Source organism: Thamnophis sirtalis, unplaced genomic scaffold (assembly GCF_051295495.1).
Source record: "Thamnophis sirtalis isolate CommonGarterSnake01/CBP01778 unplaced genomic scaffold, rThaSir2_p1.2 scaffold_1, whole genome shotgun sequence".
NCBI classification, from domain to species: domain Eukaryota; kingdom Metazoa; phylum Chordata; class Lepidosauria; order Squamata; family Natricidae; genus Thamnophis; species Thamnophis sirtalis.
Window position 1 is genome coordinate 150,790,913 of NW_028261381.1, and position 20,259 is coordinate 150,811,171.

Sequence of the window (20,259 nt, forward strand, 5' to 3'; positions counted from 1 at the left end):
CTACCACTGTGTTGTCATGTTGCTATGGAGAAAAAATGCTGCAGCATCATAGTCGGCTTTATTTCACAGGTTGCCTAAGAGATATAATTTATTTGGAGTGGATTTTTGTTGTTGTTGTTGCAGTGAAGTTGGAATAATACCAGAATCCCTTTCCTGTTAAAAATATATATATAAACACAAATAAAAACACAAATATAACAAAGGCAACAGTAAAAATATTGGGTTTCTGTCTGGATGGACTCTTGTGACGAGCCTAATGACAGAGAGTGGAAGTGTGACCTTCCTCCCACACTTGGGCATACCAGGGGTTATGACTTTAAGTATATACCTCCCACCCTGGCTGGCTGATAAAAGGAGTCGTTCTCTGTAGCTCAAATGGTTAACTCCCTGCCTGGGAGGCAATAGAGCACAGGTTCGAATCCCAGTAAGGATATGGCTAGCTGATGAGAGCTAAATAGCTTGAAATAGATCTATACTAGTCTTCCTTTATTTATTTATTTATCAGCACAAATAAAAACACAAATATAACAAAGGCAACAGTAAAAATATTGGGTTTCTGTCTGGATGGACTCTTGTGACGAGCCTAATGACAGAGAGTGGAAGTGTGACCTTCCTCCCACACTTGGGCATACCAGGGGTTGTCACTTTAAGTATGTATGTATGTATATATATATATATATATATATATATATATATATATATATATATATATATATATATATATATATATATATATATATATATATATATATGTATATGTATATGTATATGTATATATATATATATATATGTATATATATATATGTGTATATATATATATGTGTATATATATATATATATATATATATATATATATATATATATATATATATATATATATATATATATATATATATATATATATATATATATATATATATATATATATATATATATATATATATATATATATATATATATATATATGGGTTATTTTTGAGAGGGGGAATAGCATATATTGTTAGAATATTTGGGAAGTGCCAGAGGCTGACTTGTTCAGCTACATCTTTCTAAGCATGACAGCAAAACTCTAATGAAGTCTGAAGCCAAGATCTGTTAGCTTAATTTCGTACTGCCATCTGCTGTGAGTGCTCCCTCATTTTGCCCCACCTACCTCCATCTGGCTTATTTCTTTATCATCACCTAATAAACAGCAAAGAGGACCCAATTTCTCAAAAAAGGTATTCAGAATCTCTTCCTTCAGAAGGAGTTTTTTTCTCATTCATGTTTGTATAAGGCCAGTATCAGACCATGCAGGCTGGGAAATTCTGGGAATTGAAGACCACTCATTATCAAGCTGCCAAGGTTGCAAAACACTGTACTAGAATATAAGGGTGGTCATAAGTCCTACTTTAACAGAGAACAGGTCTCAGTTTTAGAAATCTATCAGAGGACAGTCTTGTAGGATGTCCAGTCCAATTGCAGTTTATAAAGTTAGTAGACCAGCCCATCAATGTATCATGGACATTTAGCTTCTAAATCAGCAAATTGAGCAGAGATGTACATGCTATTGGTATATAAACCATTTTATTTTGAGAGTGAAACTGTAAAATCTTCTGTTGCTAGGGCAAGACAGCTGTCTCAAGTGAAAAACCACACATTTTGAAAAATCCCCAGATGCTCAAAATAACCATTCTGTGTTTGAGATGGTAATTTTTCCACACAAAGCAGAACGTTTTGTAGGTCAACACTCTAATTAATTCAAAACAAAATATTTTCTAGATCCCTAGCTCATATGCTTTATAATTGCAGTCTTTTCCTCCATACTTAGATATGATGGTTTCCTAGGGTAATTAATGAGTTTGAATGGATTGGCAGATAAAAGACTGGCTATCTCCAAGTGTTCTATATCTAAAGGCAGTGCTTTCCATTTTTTAATTAGCTTTTCTAAATTTCAATAGCCAAATAATCAAATATTTGTTTTAGTTTTTGGAGGAACAAGCAGTAGATGTTTTTTATGTGGCAGGTCTTTGAGATGTTGAAGATAGCTGTCTCTTCACTTCTCCGGGCTAAATATCCATCTTTTCAAGCCAACCCTCAAGCACATTCTCAGGTCTTACAATTCCTTCACTGCCATTCTCTAAACATGCATCTTCAATATGCATCTATTAGGGTTCCAAGTAACGGACCCAATGCAATCAAAGCCCTGAGGCCAAGGTGCTCCTCAAAGTCCAAATTTATTAGGCATGTCACATTGGCACATCTGATAAAAACTCGACTCTGGAGGTCCCAAGGCTTTCCCCACCCAAATTAAAAATCAAAGTTCTTCCCCCCAGTCCACATGTCCAACCAGTTCACAGTCCCAACTCCAGTTGGTTTCAGTTCATGCTTCCCCATCACCTGGTGAGGACATCCTTGGTTCCCAGGAGAAAGGATTTTTATTTTGGCTACAAGTCCCCAGCTATCTCTATTCCCCCTTCCCATTCCCACACTCCAGCCAGCCTTGCTGTGGCAGCCCTGAAGACGGTCCAAAATGGCTTCTGGGTTGACAGCATCTTGAAAATATAGGACCTATACTCCAGTTGCAGCCCGACCAATGAAGAATCTAGAATTCTGGACATGATTTGGATGCTGTGCCTCTATTGTTTTTATCTTTAAGCAGCAATTTTGGTGCTAAAGGCAGTAAGGTCAGTCCAAAGGCAACACAGGAATCTGGAGATGCATTATTGTAGTCCTCACTCTCAAATTCTTTCAAACAACTGCTCCTAATTGGATTGTTTTTAGGAGTGACCAGAAATAATTCATAAAGACAGCATCAGTATGCTTGTAAAATAATCAATACTAATGCGGTACTTCTGGTAGCCAATAATTTTAGATGAAGTGAGAGTAGCTCAGTCACCCACTTTCATAATGAATAGGATGTCTGGATGAATAGGTTTAATACTGTAACCCTTTTGTATTTTATGTTTACTCATTTCAAGTCATTTGAAAGGCTCTTTTATACATTTTCTGATTCAGGCAGAATTTATGCCTATACACCCATGAATGTCTAATCTCTGTATGTAGGCCAAGGTTTCAAGGTTTATTAGCATTTGTATGCCGCCCAATCCCTAGAGACTCTGGGCGGCTCACAGATAGGAAGGGGGGGGGGATATATAAAAATTAAAAAGAGACAAACATTAAAATTAAACAACATGCATACAAGTTAGGGTGGGGCTGCATAAATCAACAGCCCCAGGCCTGCCGGAACAGCCAGGTCTTAGTCGCTTTACAGAAGGCCGGAAGAGTAGTAAGGGTCCGGATCTCTACAGGGAGATTGTTCCATAGGGCCGGAGCAGCTACAGAGAAGGCCCTCCCCCGGGGAGTCACCAATCGACATTGACCGGCAGATGGAACCCGGAGGAGGCCTAAGCTGTGTGATCTTATTGGTCTCTGGGAGGTAAATGACAGGAGGCGGTCTCTCAGGTAGCCAGGTCCTAAACCATGTAGGGCTTTAAAAGTAATGACTAGCACCTTGAAGGGTGTCCGGAGACCAATGGGAAGCCAGTGCAGCTCGCAGAGGATAGGTGTAACGTGGGTGTACCTAGGCACTCCCACAATCGCTCGCGCGGCTGCATTCTGGACCAACTGCAGTCCTCGAACACTCTTCAAGGGTAAGGTGACCAGATTTTCAGATTGGTAAAGAGGGACACCATTGACCGGGGGCGGGGGGGGGGCCTTGATTAAAAATTTTATATTTTGTCAAAAGGTCACACAAGGCGATTACATGACCCCAGGACACTGAAAGCATCATAAATATGAATTTGTTGCCAAACATCAAAATTTTGATCACGTGACCATGAGGATGCTTCAATGGTCGCTAAGTGTGAAAAATGGTTGCTAAGTGTGAAAAATGGTCATCAGTCATTTTTTTCAATGCCATTGTAACTTTGGTCACTAAATGAACTGTTTGAAAGCTAAAGCTAGCTTGCATTATGCTAGCTTACATTTTCAAGAGAGAGAAACTAAACTCCTTATTAGAATTGAAATAGAAATGAATAGAGTAGAGTAGAGTAGAGTGGAGTAGAGTAGAATAGTTTATTAGCCAAGTGTGATTGGACACACAAGGAATTTGTCTTTGGTGTACATAAAAAAAATAAAATAGAATACATTCATCAAGAATCATAAGCTACAACACTTAGTGATAGTCTCTCTCTCTCTCTCTCTCTCTCTCTCTCTCTCACACACACACACACACACACACACACACAAACACACACACACACACTCCTCCTCTGGATTCAATGGGACTTTTAGAAAATCCCTACTCCTGTGCACACACTCTCTCTTTCTCTCCCTCTCTCTCTCCCCTCCTCTGGATTCAATGGGACTTTTAGAAAATCCCTACTCCTGTGCACACACTCTCTCTTTCTCTCCCTCTCTCTCTCCCCTCCTCTGGATTCAATGGGACTTTTAGAAAATCCCCACTCCTGTGTACACACTCCCTCTTTCTCTCTCTCTCTCTCCCCTCTGGATTCAATGGGGTTTAGAAAATACCTCCTCCTCACACACTCCCTCTTTCTCTCTCTCTCTCTCTTCCCTCCTCTGGATTGAATGGGGTTTAGAAAATCCTCCCTCCTCACACACTCCTCCCTCCCTCCCTCTGTCTCTCTCTCTGTCATTCTGTATGTGTGTCTGTCTCTCTCTGTCTCTCTGTCTCTCCTCCCTCCCTCTGTGTGTGTGTGTGTGTGTGTGTGTGTATCCCTGCCCCCGTGGATGGGCTCCAGACTAGCAGAGCCTCCTCTTCCTCCTTTTTAACCAGGCAATCTTCGGCTGTTGCACAATCCCAAGGGCACGCGCTGCCCGGTTTGCTGAATCTGGTGTGGCTTCAGAGAAAGAAGACGTGCGAGAAAGACCCCCCCATCCCCGCTGCCTGAACGTTTGAATGAAGGAGGCTGCAGGCTCCTTTGTCCTCGGCTATGCAATTTTCTTTCGTTCTCTGCTGCCCGTACGAGTGAATGAGGCAGAGGGAGAATGAAAGGAGATTGCATCCTTTCTGTCTCCCCGTTGCTCAGAAAAGCAACTCCGGGAAGGTCCTTTGGTGGCGGCAGGTGCCCTAGAACCTGCCTGCTAGCAAAGGACCTTCCCAGAGTTGCTTTTCTGAGCAACGGGGAGACAGAAGGGACAAAATACCGGCCGGCTGGGACAGGTATACAGGGCTGGGGGCGGGGCAGGCTTACTTCCGGGTCCGGTCACAAAAATCGGGTCTTTTTAAGATTGTCCGCCCTGGGACAAGGGACAAATTGTGCGAAAGCGTGCTTGTCCCGCGAGAATCGGGACGTCTGGTCACCTTATTCAAGGGCAGCCCCATGTAGAGCACATTACAGTAATCCAGTCTTGAGGTGACGAGGGCGTGAGTGACCATCCGAAGGGCCTCCCGGTCCAGATAGGGTCGCAACTGGTGCACCAGGCGAACCTGGGCAAAGGCCTCCCTGGTCACAGCAGACAGATGATGTTCTAACGTCAGCTGTGGATCCAGGAGGACACCCAAATTGCGAACCCTCTCTGAGGGGTGTATAATTTCACCCCCCAGGCTAAGAGCTGGAATGTCTGAACCATCCTTGGGAGGGAGCATCAATAGCCACTCGGTCTTGTCGGGATTGAGTGCAAGCCTGTTCGCTCCCATCCAGACCCTGACAGCCTCCAGGCACTGGCACATCACTTCAACTGCATCGCTGAGTTGGCACGGGGCGGACAGATACAATTGAGTATCGTCCGCGTATTGATGGTATTTAGACTCATTTTTTGTTGAATCTTAATTTGTGCAAGTTGCCAATGTTTGTATAATTTAATCATGTTTATTTAATTAATGATTAATACAATCATAATTGATAGGATAATTCATAGTGATGGATTTCATATTGCACATTAAGGCAAATCAAACAAACCTCATAATAGTTTAGAGTGATGTGTCAATTCAATCTCAGTATATATATATATCAGAAATTGAAGTAGTGTGCTGGATCTTCAAAATTCCAACCCTCTATGTATTTACTGAATATATAAAAAGTTTACAAATTTATTTCAAAAAATTGAAGAAACAGAAGTTCTGTTGGGTAGTCCCAGGTTGATTCTAGTTTCTAGCATTTAAAATGCATCATTTCTCTGATATTGATGCTGAAAAGATATATTAGGACTTTTTCATGCTGTTATTGTTCACTCTGCAAATTCTCAGCAAAATCTGAAAGTGATCTATCCTTTATCTTAAATTCTGCCAACTTGAAATACTAGAAAATAAAAAATTGCCTGAAAAGATAAAAAGCAAACTACTGTACTCAAAATTTAATTTTGTAAGTATTTCATTTATATGAAATTATATGGAGCTATTTCATTATATAAAGGTAAAAGTTCCCCACACACATATGTGCTAGTTGTTCCCGACTCTAGGGGGTGATGCTTATCTGGTACAAGTAATGGGAGCTCTCTCCATTATATGGCACTAGGGATTCGAACCTCCGAACTGCTGACCTTTCTGATTGACAAGCTCAGCAACTTACTCACTGAGCTACTGTGTTCCTCTCATTATATATTAAGTTGAGCTTAAAATAAATCCAGAGCTATTAGAACATTGTAATATATCCTGTGTCATCTTCCCTGAGTCTTGGCGTTGCCTGGGCTTGGGTCGACACTGGGGCTCAGGACCCTGGACAGCACCTTGAGGTTCGTAGGAGCTGGTAGAGTTCTTTAGAAGGGATTTGGGTTAATATCAGGGTTCCAAGTAACACCCCTAACAAAAGAAGACTCTGAGGCTTGAGTTTCCTCAAAGTTCCATTTTATTAGAGATATCATATTGGCACATCTGGGAAAACCCGAATCTGAAAGCTTTCAGGTTTTCCCACACAGTTGAAAGTTCAAGACCCTGCCCCAACACCCACAAGTCTATCACATGGTCCAATCAATCATTGCCACAAAGGAAGGTTCCTCTGATCCACATCCATCCACGTACAGGGACAAGGCGACCTTGACTTTCTGAGAAGGAATGTTGTTATGGCTGCATATGACCCATACTCTGTATAATCCCCCCTCCCATTTTCCCACAGTAGAAAATGTGGCAGGCCTGAAATCTAAAAGGTAAAAGATGGCTTCCAGGTCTGACATCCAGAATAAGAGAGAGGTAAATCAGCTATGTACCCTTATCCAAAATATCACATCTATGTGCCATGTTAGCAGCAAGAATCAACTACAACTCTAGCAGGCTTCACCATTTAAAACCTGTGCCTTTTAGCAAATCTCCATGTTCTCAAAAATATTTAAAGACGTTTGAGATAATTTCTTAATACAGAGCTTTATTAAGCTGTTTTTTGTTACAATAGGCATCTTGAACATATTTCCATCCTTCTAAAGGGAAATACACTAAGTCGTTTCTTATAGTTCGGTAGACATATCGTATCTTATTAATTAAGCAGAATTCAAATTTTGGAGTCAATTAATACTGTGTGTTATAACTGTTTTAAAGAAAAATGGAACAAGTTTTTATTAGCATTTCCCCCTCCAATTCAAGGATAGTAAGCCACACTTTAACTCAGAGGTCGAGGAAGACCCAAAGTCATTCTTATATAGCAGAAGATGCACAGATGTGTCTCTTGATATTAGAACAACAGGTCTTCTTTTCTCATTAGTTTTCTTCCCTACAAATACAAGGACTGTTGAATTGGTTTCACTTTTCTTTTCTTTTTTACTTATTGTCTCCCTACTGCATTGCAGTGGGTAGGTTCTTGCCAACTGTTCTCATTTGTCATGGTGGTGGAGGCAATTTGTTCTCATTCCAAGAAAACAACCCCCCATTTTATTGCCAGAAAGAATGCTATGATATATACCCACGTTATAGGCATTACAGTTTGAGAAAAATTTATTGTCATTGAGGGCCAAAATTATAAAGTTGAGACAGAGAGAGCAATTGCTGCAACCATTGGTAAGCCAAAAGAATTAAAAAAGAACACTCCCAAAATACTCTTAGCATAGTTTGCAGCTATAAATAGGATAGCAAATGTGTGAAGTGGAATTTTATTTCGGCCTCAAAATAAATAAAAGCTAGTCCTGAGCTAATGATGGTAATTGGAACTGAAAGGTCCTAAACTGGATGTGAACAGAGGGCCCTATTTAAGATTCTGCTTGCTATCATGAGCTTGTCTTCTGGGGTGTTGGCTATTCCTGTCAGTTTAGTGTCATCTGCAAATTTGATGAGTTCCCCTTCTATTCCATCATCTAATTCATTTATGAAGATATTGAATACTACTGGGCCTAAGACAGAGCCTCTGGTACCCCACTACTTATTTCTCTCCATGTGGATATAGCACCATTAAGGATTACTCATTTTGTACAGTTTGTCATCCAGCTGCAAATCCATCTGGTGGTGATGTTGTCTATTTTCTAGCTTACCAAGAAGAAGGTTGTGGTCTACTTTGTCAAATGCCTTACTGAAATCTAAGTATACTATGTTCACAGCACTTTGCTGGTCTATTAATTTAGTCACTTTATCAAAGTATGAAATAACATTGGTTTGGCATGATCTGTTTTTAACAAACCCATGCTGGCTACTAGTTATAACTTTATTTGTTTTTAGTTTAGAGTTTAGAGTTTAGAGCAGTTTATTTATATGCCGCCCTTTTCCCTGGGGGGACTCAGGGCGGCTTACAATTCGAAAGGAGGGGAAAACAAACAGATTAACACATAAGACAGTACATCATTAAAAGCACAACATTCATACAATTCGGGTGGGTTACGGTCTTTAACCCCAGGCCTGACGGGATAGCCAGGTTTTAAGGGCTGTGCGGAAGGTCTGGAGGGTGGTGAGGGTACGAATCTCCACGGGGAGATCGTTCCATAGGGTCGGAGCTGCCACAGAGAAGGCTCTCCTCCGCGTGGTTGCCAGTCGACATTGACCGGCAGATGGAACTCGGAGGAGGCCTAATCTATGGGATCTAATTGGTCGAGTGGAGGTAATTGGCAGTAGGCGGTCTCTCAAGTACCCAGATCCACTACCATGAAGGGCTTTGTAGGTGACAAGTAGCACCTTGAAGCGCACCTGGAGATCGACAGGTAGCCAGTGCAGCTTGCGGAGGATAGGTGTTATGTGGGTGAAACGAGGTGCACCCACAATCGCTCGCGCGGCCGCATTCTGGACAAGCTGAAGTCGCCGAAAACTCTTCAAGGGCAGCCCCATGTAGAGCACATTGCAGTACTCCAGCCTAGAGGTCACAAGGGCACGAGTGACTGTTGTGAGAGCCTCCCGGTTCAGGTAGATGTTTGCAGGTCTGTTTTTTATTATCTTTTCCAAGTTCTTCCAAAGTATTGATGTTAGACTGATTGGTCTGTAATTTCCTGGTCTGTTTTTTCCCCCCTTTCTTAAAGATGGGATCTACATCAGACCTTTTCCAATCCTCAGGTACTTCCCCAGTACTCCGGGATTTTTGAAAGATATGGTACAATGGTTCTGAGGTAACATCTGCCAGCTCCTTCAGACTTCTGGGATGTAATCTGTCCCGATGATTTATATTTGTCAAGGTCAGATAAGATCATGCCAAAATTCAGTGATAAAATGCTAAAAATCAATGGTACATTGCCTGTATTTTAAAAAAGAAATCAGAAATAAAACTTCTATTTTACATTTAAACATTTTCCTAAACCCTGAAAGAAATAGAAAAGGCAGTGGGCAAAAATTCCACCCTGGTCTTCTCTAATATGCTCTGTAGCTTTTATTTATTTATTTAAAAAATTGTATGGGGAAGTAATGACTCCCTTAACTGCAAAAAGAAAAGAAGAAAGCCCACCTCTAATCTAAAATTTTGATTGCCTGAACTGAAATCACTTGAATGTCACCACTTGAGTCCATGCTAACAAGATGCCTTTATTAATTATCCAGCTTTTCTAAAATCACTTTGGAAGTATGGGCACAATACAGTAATCACATCTCCTTGTTCAGTTTCCATTTGTATGATTGAAATGTGCAATGAGCAGCTCTAGGTGGCCTAACAAGTTTTAAATTATATTTTTGACTTGATTTTGTGTGCAGCACTTCTGAGCTCGTGGTTGGTTTTCATATAACTTGTAAATGAAAGGCTTTTGATGTAACTCTTACTAGTTGTACTGATGGGTTCATTATTTTCAGAAATTTTTCTATGGTACAGCCTTGCAATTCCCAGAGAGCATGACCAATGCCTAAAAATTTGAGGAGATGCACTAATTGGGGAATGTTACTACAGTACAGTGAATAATTATTTCCTTAGCAAAGCAAGAACTATGCTGGGTCTCAGACATTCTAAGAGCTTTCTGTATCATTGCATCTGTTATATTACCAGCAGTAGAACTTGTCAAAATCCTAAGAAGGGGCTATTTGTAAAACAAAGAGGGAGATATTCATAAAACAAGAATTCCAGACAACCTGTATATCTCAGTGATGATTTTTTTTTAAAAGTGTCACATTAAGCTACAACCTTTTTGGAATTCCACAATAAGAACATGATAATGCAAAGTCAAGCTGTCCATAAGAGTCATTGTCTACAATGACTGTTTTCCATGCACAACAAATCATGGTACATTTTGAATAATCTTATTCCAAATGGCCAATTGCAATCACTGCATCCAATCAGTAGCCAAGACTACTGCATGATGATAGAGTAACTTCTCTAAGTTGCTGAACACACCCACCTTATTCTAGCATTTCCTTTGATCTTGGAAAGCAGCATTCTCATCTACACATTGGGTGGCTAATATAGACATTGTTGCTGTATCACTGCAGATAATAATGTGAGTCATGAGTTTTATGCTGGCAAAGATATATATTTCAATGTTTCCCCACCTAGCATTTTTACTTCTGCACCATACAGAATGAATAGGTAAATTAATCCTTAGTCCAGCCCGTATCATTTTTGAATATAATCATAAATTCAATATGCACCTTGTTTCCTTTAGTCAACATTTTTTTTAAAAAATCAGCTTTTTAAAATTTCATTAGCAAACAGTGGAACATTAGAATAACTATACAATTGCCCATGCTATTTTTTAAAAAAAATTAATTGTTCTACATATCAAAATGGTCACTGCATTAATCCCAAGATAATTTTTCTAATTTGTTTATTGTCTCTCAGTAATCAGAGAAAAATCATGTGAATATTGAATATCTCTGAATGAGTCATGCTTGTCTTCTTTTATTCATTAGGGCTACTTTTCCCAATAGAGCAGCTTTTCAGAACTATATGAGTTTATATAAAATTTCTGATCACATGGCTCTTTGTAGGGCATAAAATAAAAATATTAAGTATTTATGTTATGTGTTGAAGTACCTTTACTCTTCTAGATAATTTATCATTAAATTCATGTAAGCAAAATTGTCATAAGTTCATTGTTTAGATCTTTCAGAGCCTGCATTTTTAACAATGTCATGGTCAACATCTCTTACTGAGATGGTGATTCAGTGGCTGAGATCCCTCCATGCCCTTCTGGCTTAATACAATATAAACTAGCAAATGGAATATGAGACAGCCCTAGTCCAAGTCATTACTTAGCATTGCACTTATTATGTGCCCTTCCTGGGCCTATTGCAGCTGCTTAAACCTTTGTTTTCTCTTAATGAGGTGGTTCCATGTGACAAATTGTGTGAGGTGGGAGGAGGACAAGTTTTGAAAAGCACTTCACTCATTTCAGTTATTCATTGCGGCTTAGATTTATGTCTCAGAAATTACAAGAGTTAAAGTTACCTGTATCATGTGTTTGCCAGTATACACTTATATTGACAAATTGGAAGATTGGAAGACTAGGTGCTCAGTCCAGCACAAAGATGCTTTGTCTATCCTACCCAGCATGGATTTGAATGTCCAGTATCTCTCCCTTAGTCAGCACCAAAGACATTTCCTTCTGAGGAATTAGAATCAGGCCTGTCAAACTGGTGATCTGCATAGAGCCAAGGTGGCGCAGTGGTTAAATGCAGCACTGCAGGCTACTGCTAGATCAGCAGGTCAGCGGTTCAAATCTCACCGGCTCAGGGTTGACTCAGCCTTCCATCCTTCCATCCTTCCGAGGTGGGTAAAATGAGGACCCAGATTGTTGGGGGCAATATGCTGACTCTCTGTAAACCGCTTAGAGAGGCCTGAAAGGCCTATGAAGCGGTATATAAGTCTACTGCTATACCATCGCATGCAGGCCACATCCACCCCGGCTCCGCAAAGGTAAAAACTGTCACGATACATCACAATACATCACGTGACGTGATCGATGAGAGCTAACAAACTGGTACTCAACCCGGAAAAGACCGAATGGCTGTTGTGTTTTCCTCCCAAAAATTTGGCTAACGTTCCATCAATCAGGCTGGGGGGGCAAAATTTATTCCCCTCAGATAGGGTCCGCAACTTGGGAGTCCTCCTGGATCCACAGCTGAGTTTTGACCACCACTTGTCGGCTGTGACCAGGGGGGCATTTGCCCAGGTTCGCCTGGTGCGCCAGTTGCGGCCCTACCTGAACCGGGAGGCTCTCACAACAGTCACTCGAGCCCTTGTGATCTCTAGGCTGGAATACTGCAATGTGCTCTACATGGGGCTGCCCTTGAAGAGCATCCGGCGACTTCAGCTAGTCCAGAACGCGGCCGCGCGAGTGATCATGGGCGCACCACGGTTCGCCCATATAACACCAATCCTCCGTGAGCTGCGCTGGCTACCTGTTGATCGTCGGGTGCACTTCAAGGTCTTACTTACCACCTATAAAGCGCTCCATGGTAGTGGATCTGACTATTTGAGAGACCGCCTCCTGCCAATTACCTCCCTGCGTCCCATCAGATCGCACAGAGTAGGCCTCCTCCGAATTCCATCCGCCAGTCAGTGCCGACTGGCGACTACGCGGAGGAGAGCCTTCTCAGTTGCAGCTCCGACATTATGGAACAACCTCCCCGTGGAGATCCGTACCCTCACCACAGTCCAGGCCTTCCGCACAGCCCTTAAGATCTGGCTATCCCGTCAGGCCTGGGGATAGGATTACTCTCACCCCGCCCGAATGTTGAGTGAATGTTGTGTTTTTATGGTTAATTTTCTTTTAATCACGATTCTTTTCTTTTTAAGTCTTGTCTTGCACTCCCTTCCCTTCATTGTTGTAAGCCGCCCTGAGTCCCCTCAGGGAAAAGGGCGGCATATAAATCCCCAATAAAATCCTAAATCCTAAAAAATTGAGTTTGTCCCTATGAATTAGATGCAAGCTAAATAATGTCCACTAAAATAACCAAAGAAAAGCTGAGACAACTTGTTCCCCAGGTATAGTTGAGTAGTGGAATACTATGCATGAAAAACCAATGGGACTTACCAGGGTGGTTCTTTTGTATTCTCACTTTTTGAATGTGGGTGTTAAATAACAAGCCATAGAATCATCAGAATTCTTCCCAGAATATGCTAAAACACCATTAACAAATGATAATTTTAAAGCCAACCCTAGCAGCCAAATTATGTCTTAGCAGTTTGTGTAAAATAGCCCTGCAAACTATAATGTGACCTGTTTGGCTTAACATATTACATGTATTAAATTATTATGATTTGTTAACGACCACAATCTTAGACCAATTGTATAAACACACTGTAGAAATGTAAATTTAATGAATTTGATTTTTTGATGCTGCAAATGATTCTGTGTAGTTCACAATACAATGTATGACACCTCCAAAAAAAAAACCCACCACCCAAAACCGAATAAGAAGTAAGCAAGAACAAGATAACCAGGTCAACTGAATATAAGGAATTTTAGCATTCTGGTCTTACAACATTGGGAAAATTCTTAGTAGGTTATGCTAAAATAATACTTCTAATTGCATATATACAGTAGTACTGTATGTCAAAATCTGTTGTGCTAGCTAGAGAGATCTGTTCAGCAAACCAGAGGTAAGTAAATAAGCAAGCCCTGCTATATCAAGACATAAATCTCTCTGATCTCACTGCATCCCACACTAACAACTTTCAGATCCAGCCCATCTGGTTTCCCAGGACACCATTTAAATCTCCACTGCTATCTCTAGAATAATTGCAACACTAAAAAAAAAAAAAACCTTGCCAGCTGTCTAACTCCCACCAGTTGCTTTATCCACCCTTCTCTTCTTACCGTGGCAAAATTCATTTTCAACTATTACAGGCAAGGGATGTTGATGTTGATAATGATGGACAAAAGAATCTGGGAATTCAGCAGTCAACCCCAATTTGCTCTAAGAACAGTTATTAAATTGCCCCCTCCCTTTTCATAGAAACAATATGTAAATTTTCACCGGTTAGTAGCCCCCTTTAGGACAAGACAAATAATGAGCCAATTCTGAGGTGCATAGTGATGCTCCATTTCCACATCTAAGAAGTGGTCATTACAGTCTTCTTCCCCTTTCCTTTCTCAATCCTTCATCTATCTAACCTCCCTTCCCATCTACTGAGTCACAGAAGAGAGTAGGGAGAGGGGGAGAGAACAGGCCCAGATCAAGAGTGTCATATAGTATTCTATAATGTTTGTCAGTTTTACAGTATGCTTGAAAGAGGAGAAGGTGGTATTCAGAGATCAATGGATTACTTCTCAGCCAGTCTCAGTCAGGATGGCTAGTAGGCAGGAATACAGAAATGATACTCCAGCAATGCACATTCCCAACTTTTGAATTAATTGCATAAGTACAAAATCTATGTGACGTTAGGATCTCGTGCATATATGAATCAATTCTTTGTATGGGCAAGTTTGTTTCTTTGTTATCTTAAAAGTGGCTGCCTAGAGTTACAATACTGCTAAATCAGGGGTGGGTTCCTGTACCAGTTAGTACTGGTTCGCTTTATGCGTGTTGTTGTGCATGTGCAGTTGACTGTAACTTGTTCTGTGCATGCGCAGAAACATGCCAACAATGCAGGGGTGGGTTCCTGCCAGTTCTAACCTCTTCTATAGAAGAGGTTCTACAAATTTACAGTGCCGTTTAGAACCAGTTCCAGCTCCATCCCCCGCCTGTCTGCACATCATCAAGATGAAGAGCAAGAGGAGGAATTCTGGGAGCTGAAGTCCACAAGTCTTAAAGCTGTCAAGTTTGAACACCCCTAGGTTTTTTTCTTAAGGGGTAGGGGTGCAAGGGTCTTGTAACTTGACAGCTTTAAGACTTGCGTGCTTCAGTGCCAAGAGTTCCTGAGCCAACATGACTGGAGGAGGAATTCTGGGAGTTGAAGTCCACAAGTCTTAAAGCTGTCAGGTTTGAACACCCCTGGAGGTTTTTTCCCCTAAAGGGTTAGGGGTGCAAGGGTCTTATAACTTGACACCTTTAAGACTTGCGTGGTTCAAATGCCAGAGTTTCTGAGCCAACATTTTGGTTGCTAAGCAACAGCATTGTTAAGTGAGTTTCACTACATTTTACAAGATGGCCATGCCCACCCAGTCACATCACTGCCAAGCCACTCCCACCCGGTCACATGGCTGGCAAGACACTCCCACAAAGCAGGCCACACCTACAGAAGAGGTTCTAAAAATTTTTGAAACCCACCACTGCAACAATGGCAGAAGACACTGGGGTACCGGTTCTGTGACTCAGGCCAAATTACCGCTACTGGTTCGCCTGAACCGGTGCAAACCAGTAGAAACCCACATCTGTGCTAGATTCCATGAAATAACTGTGGGAAGTATCTTATTTATTAATTCTAGCTGAATTAGATAAATTTCAGGCTATCTGAAAGGAATTCTGATATTGAGCCAGTAAGCCTAAGACTTATTACTATGGGAAGATACATTCACATAGAGAGTTTGTAAAGTGTGTTTATATATAGGGGTGTGTGTTGTATACAATACTAAGGTATATACCTTGGCAATGAACATTACAAAATAAAATAGGTTTAATATATGTCAATATGGTATCTGAAGTAACCAAACTGATGTGATGCATGTATAATGCATACATGCATTTCCCCCCATGTTTCTTTACATGTCAGGCCAGAAATAGATTCAAACTATACAGGACACAACTACAGCATGAAATTTTGAAATTTCTTAATCTTCCAGATTTTTTTTCCGTGCCAAAATAATATTTGATAGGAATTGTTGTTTTGGTCTTGCGTTTATAAATGAAGCTGTTCAAAGCCTGGTGGTCCCCAAGATTCGTTCATTTAATATTAATCAAGTATCACTGGCTTTTTGTGTGTTTTTCATATTTCCCTCATTCAAATATAAAGTGTATAAAGATACATATTGTGGTAATCATAATTGTGTTTTTTAAAACCTTTCTCTGGCTCAGGTGAAAGATTTCAATATGGCCCTTCTAATAAATTATGCTAACCTGGAAGATATGCATGCCTTGTGGGAAGTACTTTGTGCTACCATTCATCATAGCTACATTCACTCAGTTCCTTTCCCCCCCTTCCCCATATCCTGAAAATAAATGAGAAGTAGCTCAGATTTTTTTTAAAATGCATATTTGATAGTAAAATTAAGGCAGTGGTGAGTTCCTACTTGTTCAGACTGGTTCGGCCAAACCGGTAGTGATTTGGTGGCCTGGGTTGCTGGAACCGGAAGCAATCCAGGCCTGCTATGCCCCTAAACCAGTTTTCCAGGTGGCGGTGTAGGCACCACCATCTTGTTTTTCGGTTCTGTGCATGTGCAAAACAATTTTGATTGCACTGCGCATGTGCGCACTGTGCGCAAAGTGCACATGAGTGAAGTGCACATGAGAGAATCGGAAGTAGTGCCTGCTGGAACCCACCCCTGAATTAATGCCCTCCCCATAAGTTAAGGATGGAAAGCATTCAAAAGCAGAATAGCAATAAAGACAGAGCAGAAATCTCAATCCAATCATGATAGAGCAATGTTTCTCAAACTTGGCAATTTTAAGATGTAGGGACTTCAACTCCCAGAATTTCCTATCCAGCCATGCCAAGTTTGAGAAGCACTGTGGTAGAGACACAAAAAGCTCCTGCAAAAGAAATATTTGTAAGGTTTGGACAGACAGCCTTTGTTGTAAGGCAACTCCAGAAATAAGATAGCTCTGCTAGGAAGGCTTGTTAGTATGTTTTAGTATTACAAACTGGAAGGAGGAGAATACAGTCTCTAGCAGAAAAGGGAAGTCTACAACAAAAATATTCTTTAAAGATATCCAGGACTGGTTATTTGAAGGATGCCTCAACTCACACAAGCCTTGGAACATTGGAACTATGTAATTTGCAATGTTTTTTTTTAATCTCAGCAACTTCTATGACTTGAACTCCCAGAATTCCCCAACCAGCCATACCAAGTTTGAGATGCATTGTGGTAAGACACAAAAGCTGGCTAGGGGATTTTGGGAGTCCATGTCCACACATCTTTAATTTGCTGAAGTAGAGAAACACTATATTAAATTGTTTCACTGCAATATCCAGCTTTGAACCTGTTTCTAGGATTGATTGAATCCTACCCTCAGCCCAATAGGAAGCAACCTACACCCATTTTTGTTGAGCCACACATCCATACTAGTATTTTCTGACTTGTGCCAACTCAAGTAGTGCTATCCAGTTTGTTTGTTGTGGTTCTTTTCACTATTGACTAAGGCCTATGCTCCAACCGACTACCCTGCATTATGGCAGGACACATCCTCCTGTCTGGTTGTTGGTCGCTATCTTCCATAATCATTTGGTTTGCAAGTTTAGCAGTAGAAGAGTAAAAAACGACTGTAAAAATAAAAGCCCAGTGAAACCATGCCATTTCTTTTTTGTTCTAAAATCATGTACAACTGACAAGAATTTTACCTAAATGACTGGGAAAATTACAAAACTGTGATTGATTGATTGATTGATTGATTGATTGATTGACTGATTGGACTGGGGGAGGTAAGAATGTAGATAATCCATCAACAAGGCCCTCCGGAAACCTGTGCCACACAAACATCAGATTATCACAATGTCTAAAGCAGAGGAAGAGACAGAAATCCCAAAAGGGATTTCTTAAGCTGATTTCATTTCCAGATGGTTTAAGCACAAAAGTCAAGTTTCTTAAAGGGGCAATGCAGAAAAGCATCGAGAAAGCCTACATGTCACTTATTCAACAGCCTTTAATTGTACTCGTATTAAACAAAAAATTACTTAATATTACATGTTCTCACAAGTGGGTACAAATAATAAGCTGGTCATGGCTTGGCCAGTTATGCTTAGTGGGCTACAGTTGTAGACCCTGGCTTTTTCTTCCAGGAAGAAATGGGAGTACAAAAATTATGATTTATTTTTGGCTTTTAATGACTACTTCTGGGAGGGTCAAATTCAGAGCCCCATGTTCATATGTCAACCTAAGCTTGGCTAATTAAGTTAGGAGTGGCTCATTAGATGTACTTACACAGTGCAAGCCAATTAATACTAAAAGTATGATTGTATGCTGGAACTATCAGGTATAGGTGCTTTGTTACTATGGTTTTAAATTTAAGTTGTGGTGAAGAGGTTTAGATTTGCATTGATACATAATTCTTGGTATTTTAAGCAAGCCAGACTAATTTCTGTTATGCTCACAAATAAGCAGAGGTAAAGTTGTCATATTTGGTCCCATTTTTAATGATGGACAATTGACCATTTTAGCTCCAAACCAAGTAGTGAATCCTAGATATGATGTGTTTTGATGGTACTTTAAGAATCTAGATCAGATACACTCTTGCTTTATTGACTTAAGAAATGGTAAAGTGGTAAGGTGAAAATATGTTGCATGATGTCAGTATCTTTGGTGTGCTGGTTTTACCTATTTTCATGGATTATGCTGAAAGAAGAGGAAATGGCAACAGGTGTATAATTTAATGATAAAAACAAAGTCACACTGATTAGTATGATGTTGAATTTGCTCTGATGTTGATTAGATCTGATGTTGAATTTGCTCTGTATTTGCTACTCTGCCATTCAGTCTTGTATGCTGCAAATATGATAGAAAGGAAAAGCAGAGACAGATAAGCAGGAGAGCAATAGTGGAATCGGCAGCCTTGACAAATACCGCAGAAACACTCCGTCTTTAAAAATGTATCTCTCCCCCCCACCAAAAAAAGAGTCTGATAGAATCGCATCTTTTCCAGCTAACCAATTAACAAAAACAAACAATTTCATGCCTTGATAAAAAAATGTTGGTCAGAAAAGGGGCTTCCCAAACCCTGATTTGGTTGTAACCCTTGATTAACGCAACTCTCTCCTAAATTTATCAAAAAATATCTGGGAGAAAAACAGTCCCTGTTGAATAAACACGGAGGAAGCCACACCCATCTCCCCACTGCACTTCTCCCTGCTTACCCTCCCCTCATTCCACACCCTGTTTGTTTTTTGTTCTTCTACTGTCTGCATTAGTTCGATCTTACGACAGCTGAACAAACTTCAATCAGCACCGTAATTATTATTGTTATTGTTGATGTTGTTGTGGTTATTGGTTTGCAAAGCAGCTGCTGCATCTCTCCCCCCCCTTTTTTTTTGACAAAAGAGACGGGTCCCCAGAGCAATCGCAGCATCCTTTTGCTGATTTGCTGCAGTGGAGACCGCAGCGCTTACAATATGCCCTCCCCCACCCTCGCCTGCTCTGCTTAACAGCATCTCTCCATAGCCAGTATAAGGGGGTGAAAAGCAGCAGCTTGAGAGACCCGGTCAGTCACCCTTTCTATGTTTTGGAATGCTGGAGTGAAGTGGGGGAAAAGGACAGTGCCCAAGCAGAAGACACAGAGCCGGCCGTTCTTTCTTTTCCGCTTGCAAGATGCAAGCCAGCGCTGATTCTACGAAGATGGATTGTCTCTGGAGCAACTGGAGAGGCCAGGGTAGTTTTTTTCTGCTCTAATTCTGCATGCATAGAAATATTTGCAAAGGGGATGGCAGAAACACCTCAGAAGGGTTAGTTTTGGTATCATCATCATCATCATCATCATCATCATCATCATTTTTATAACATTTCTGGAGTCTGTTCCTTTTCTGCACATTTTTATTCAGGCTGTTTTTCTTACCCATTTAAAGCAAAAAAAAAAAGGGTGTGGGGGGGGAGAAAACTCAACCCAATAATGTTCTTTGCATCCTTTTGCTTTCTTTCTCCCATACATCTTTTCTTTTTTTTTACAAACGCTGCTACATCGCTTCTATCTCTGAGTCAGCCAGCCAGCCTATTGCTGATCTCTTAAGTACCCCCATCGGCAATTTAGGGGATCACCCATCTGAGTGGCTGGGAGGCAGCCATGGAGGTTGGGGTTTTGTTTCTGGTGTCACTTGTACTGTAGTTTTGGAGTGAGCTTCTGTGTGTTGCGTTGGGGGGCAGTGAGACACACCCATTCTGAAATCCCTGCTTGTCGTTCTCCAA

General features: G+C 40.8%; 1 protein-coding gene across 4 annotated transcripts in view; it reads left to right on the top strand.

Moving 5' to 3' along the window:
* The window catches only part of RTN1 (reticulon 1), a 114,129-nt gene that overhangs the window by 74,767 nt on the left and 19,103 nt on the right, over positions 1–20,259 (top strand). The window contains exon 1 of one of the 4 annotated variants that reach the window (XM_087727696.1): positions 19,406–19,729. The exons of 2 other annotated variants lie outside the window; for them this stretch is intronic. In XM_087727696.1, the coding sequence (XP_087583822.1) occupies positions 19,669–19,729 (61 nt within the window). In that variant the 5' untranslated portion in view covers positions 19,406–19,668. Of the gene's footprint in view, positions 1–19,405; positions 19,803–20,259 lie in introns of those variants that run through there. One more of the 4 variants, XM_087727703.1, reaches the window with a different exon arrangement.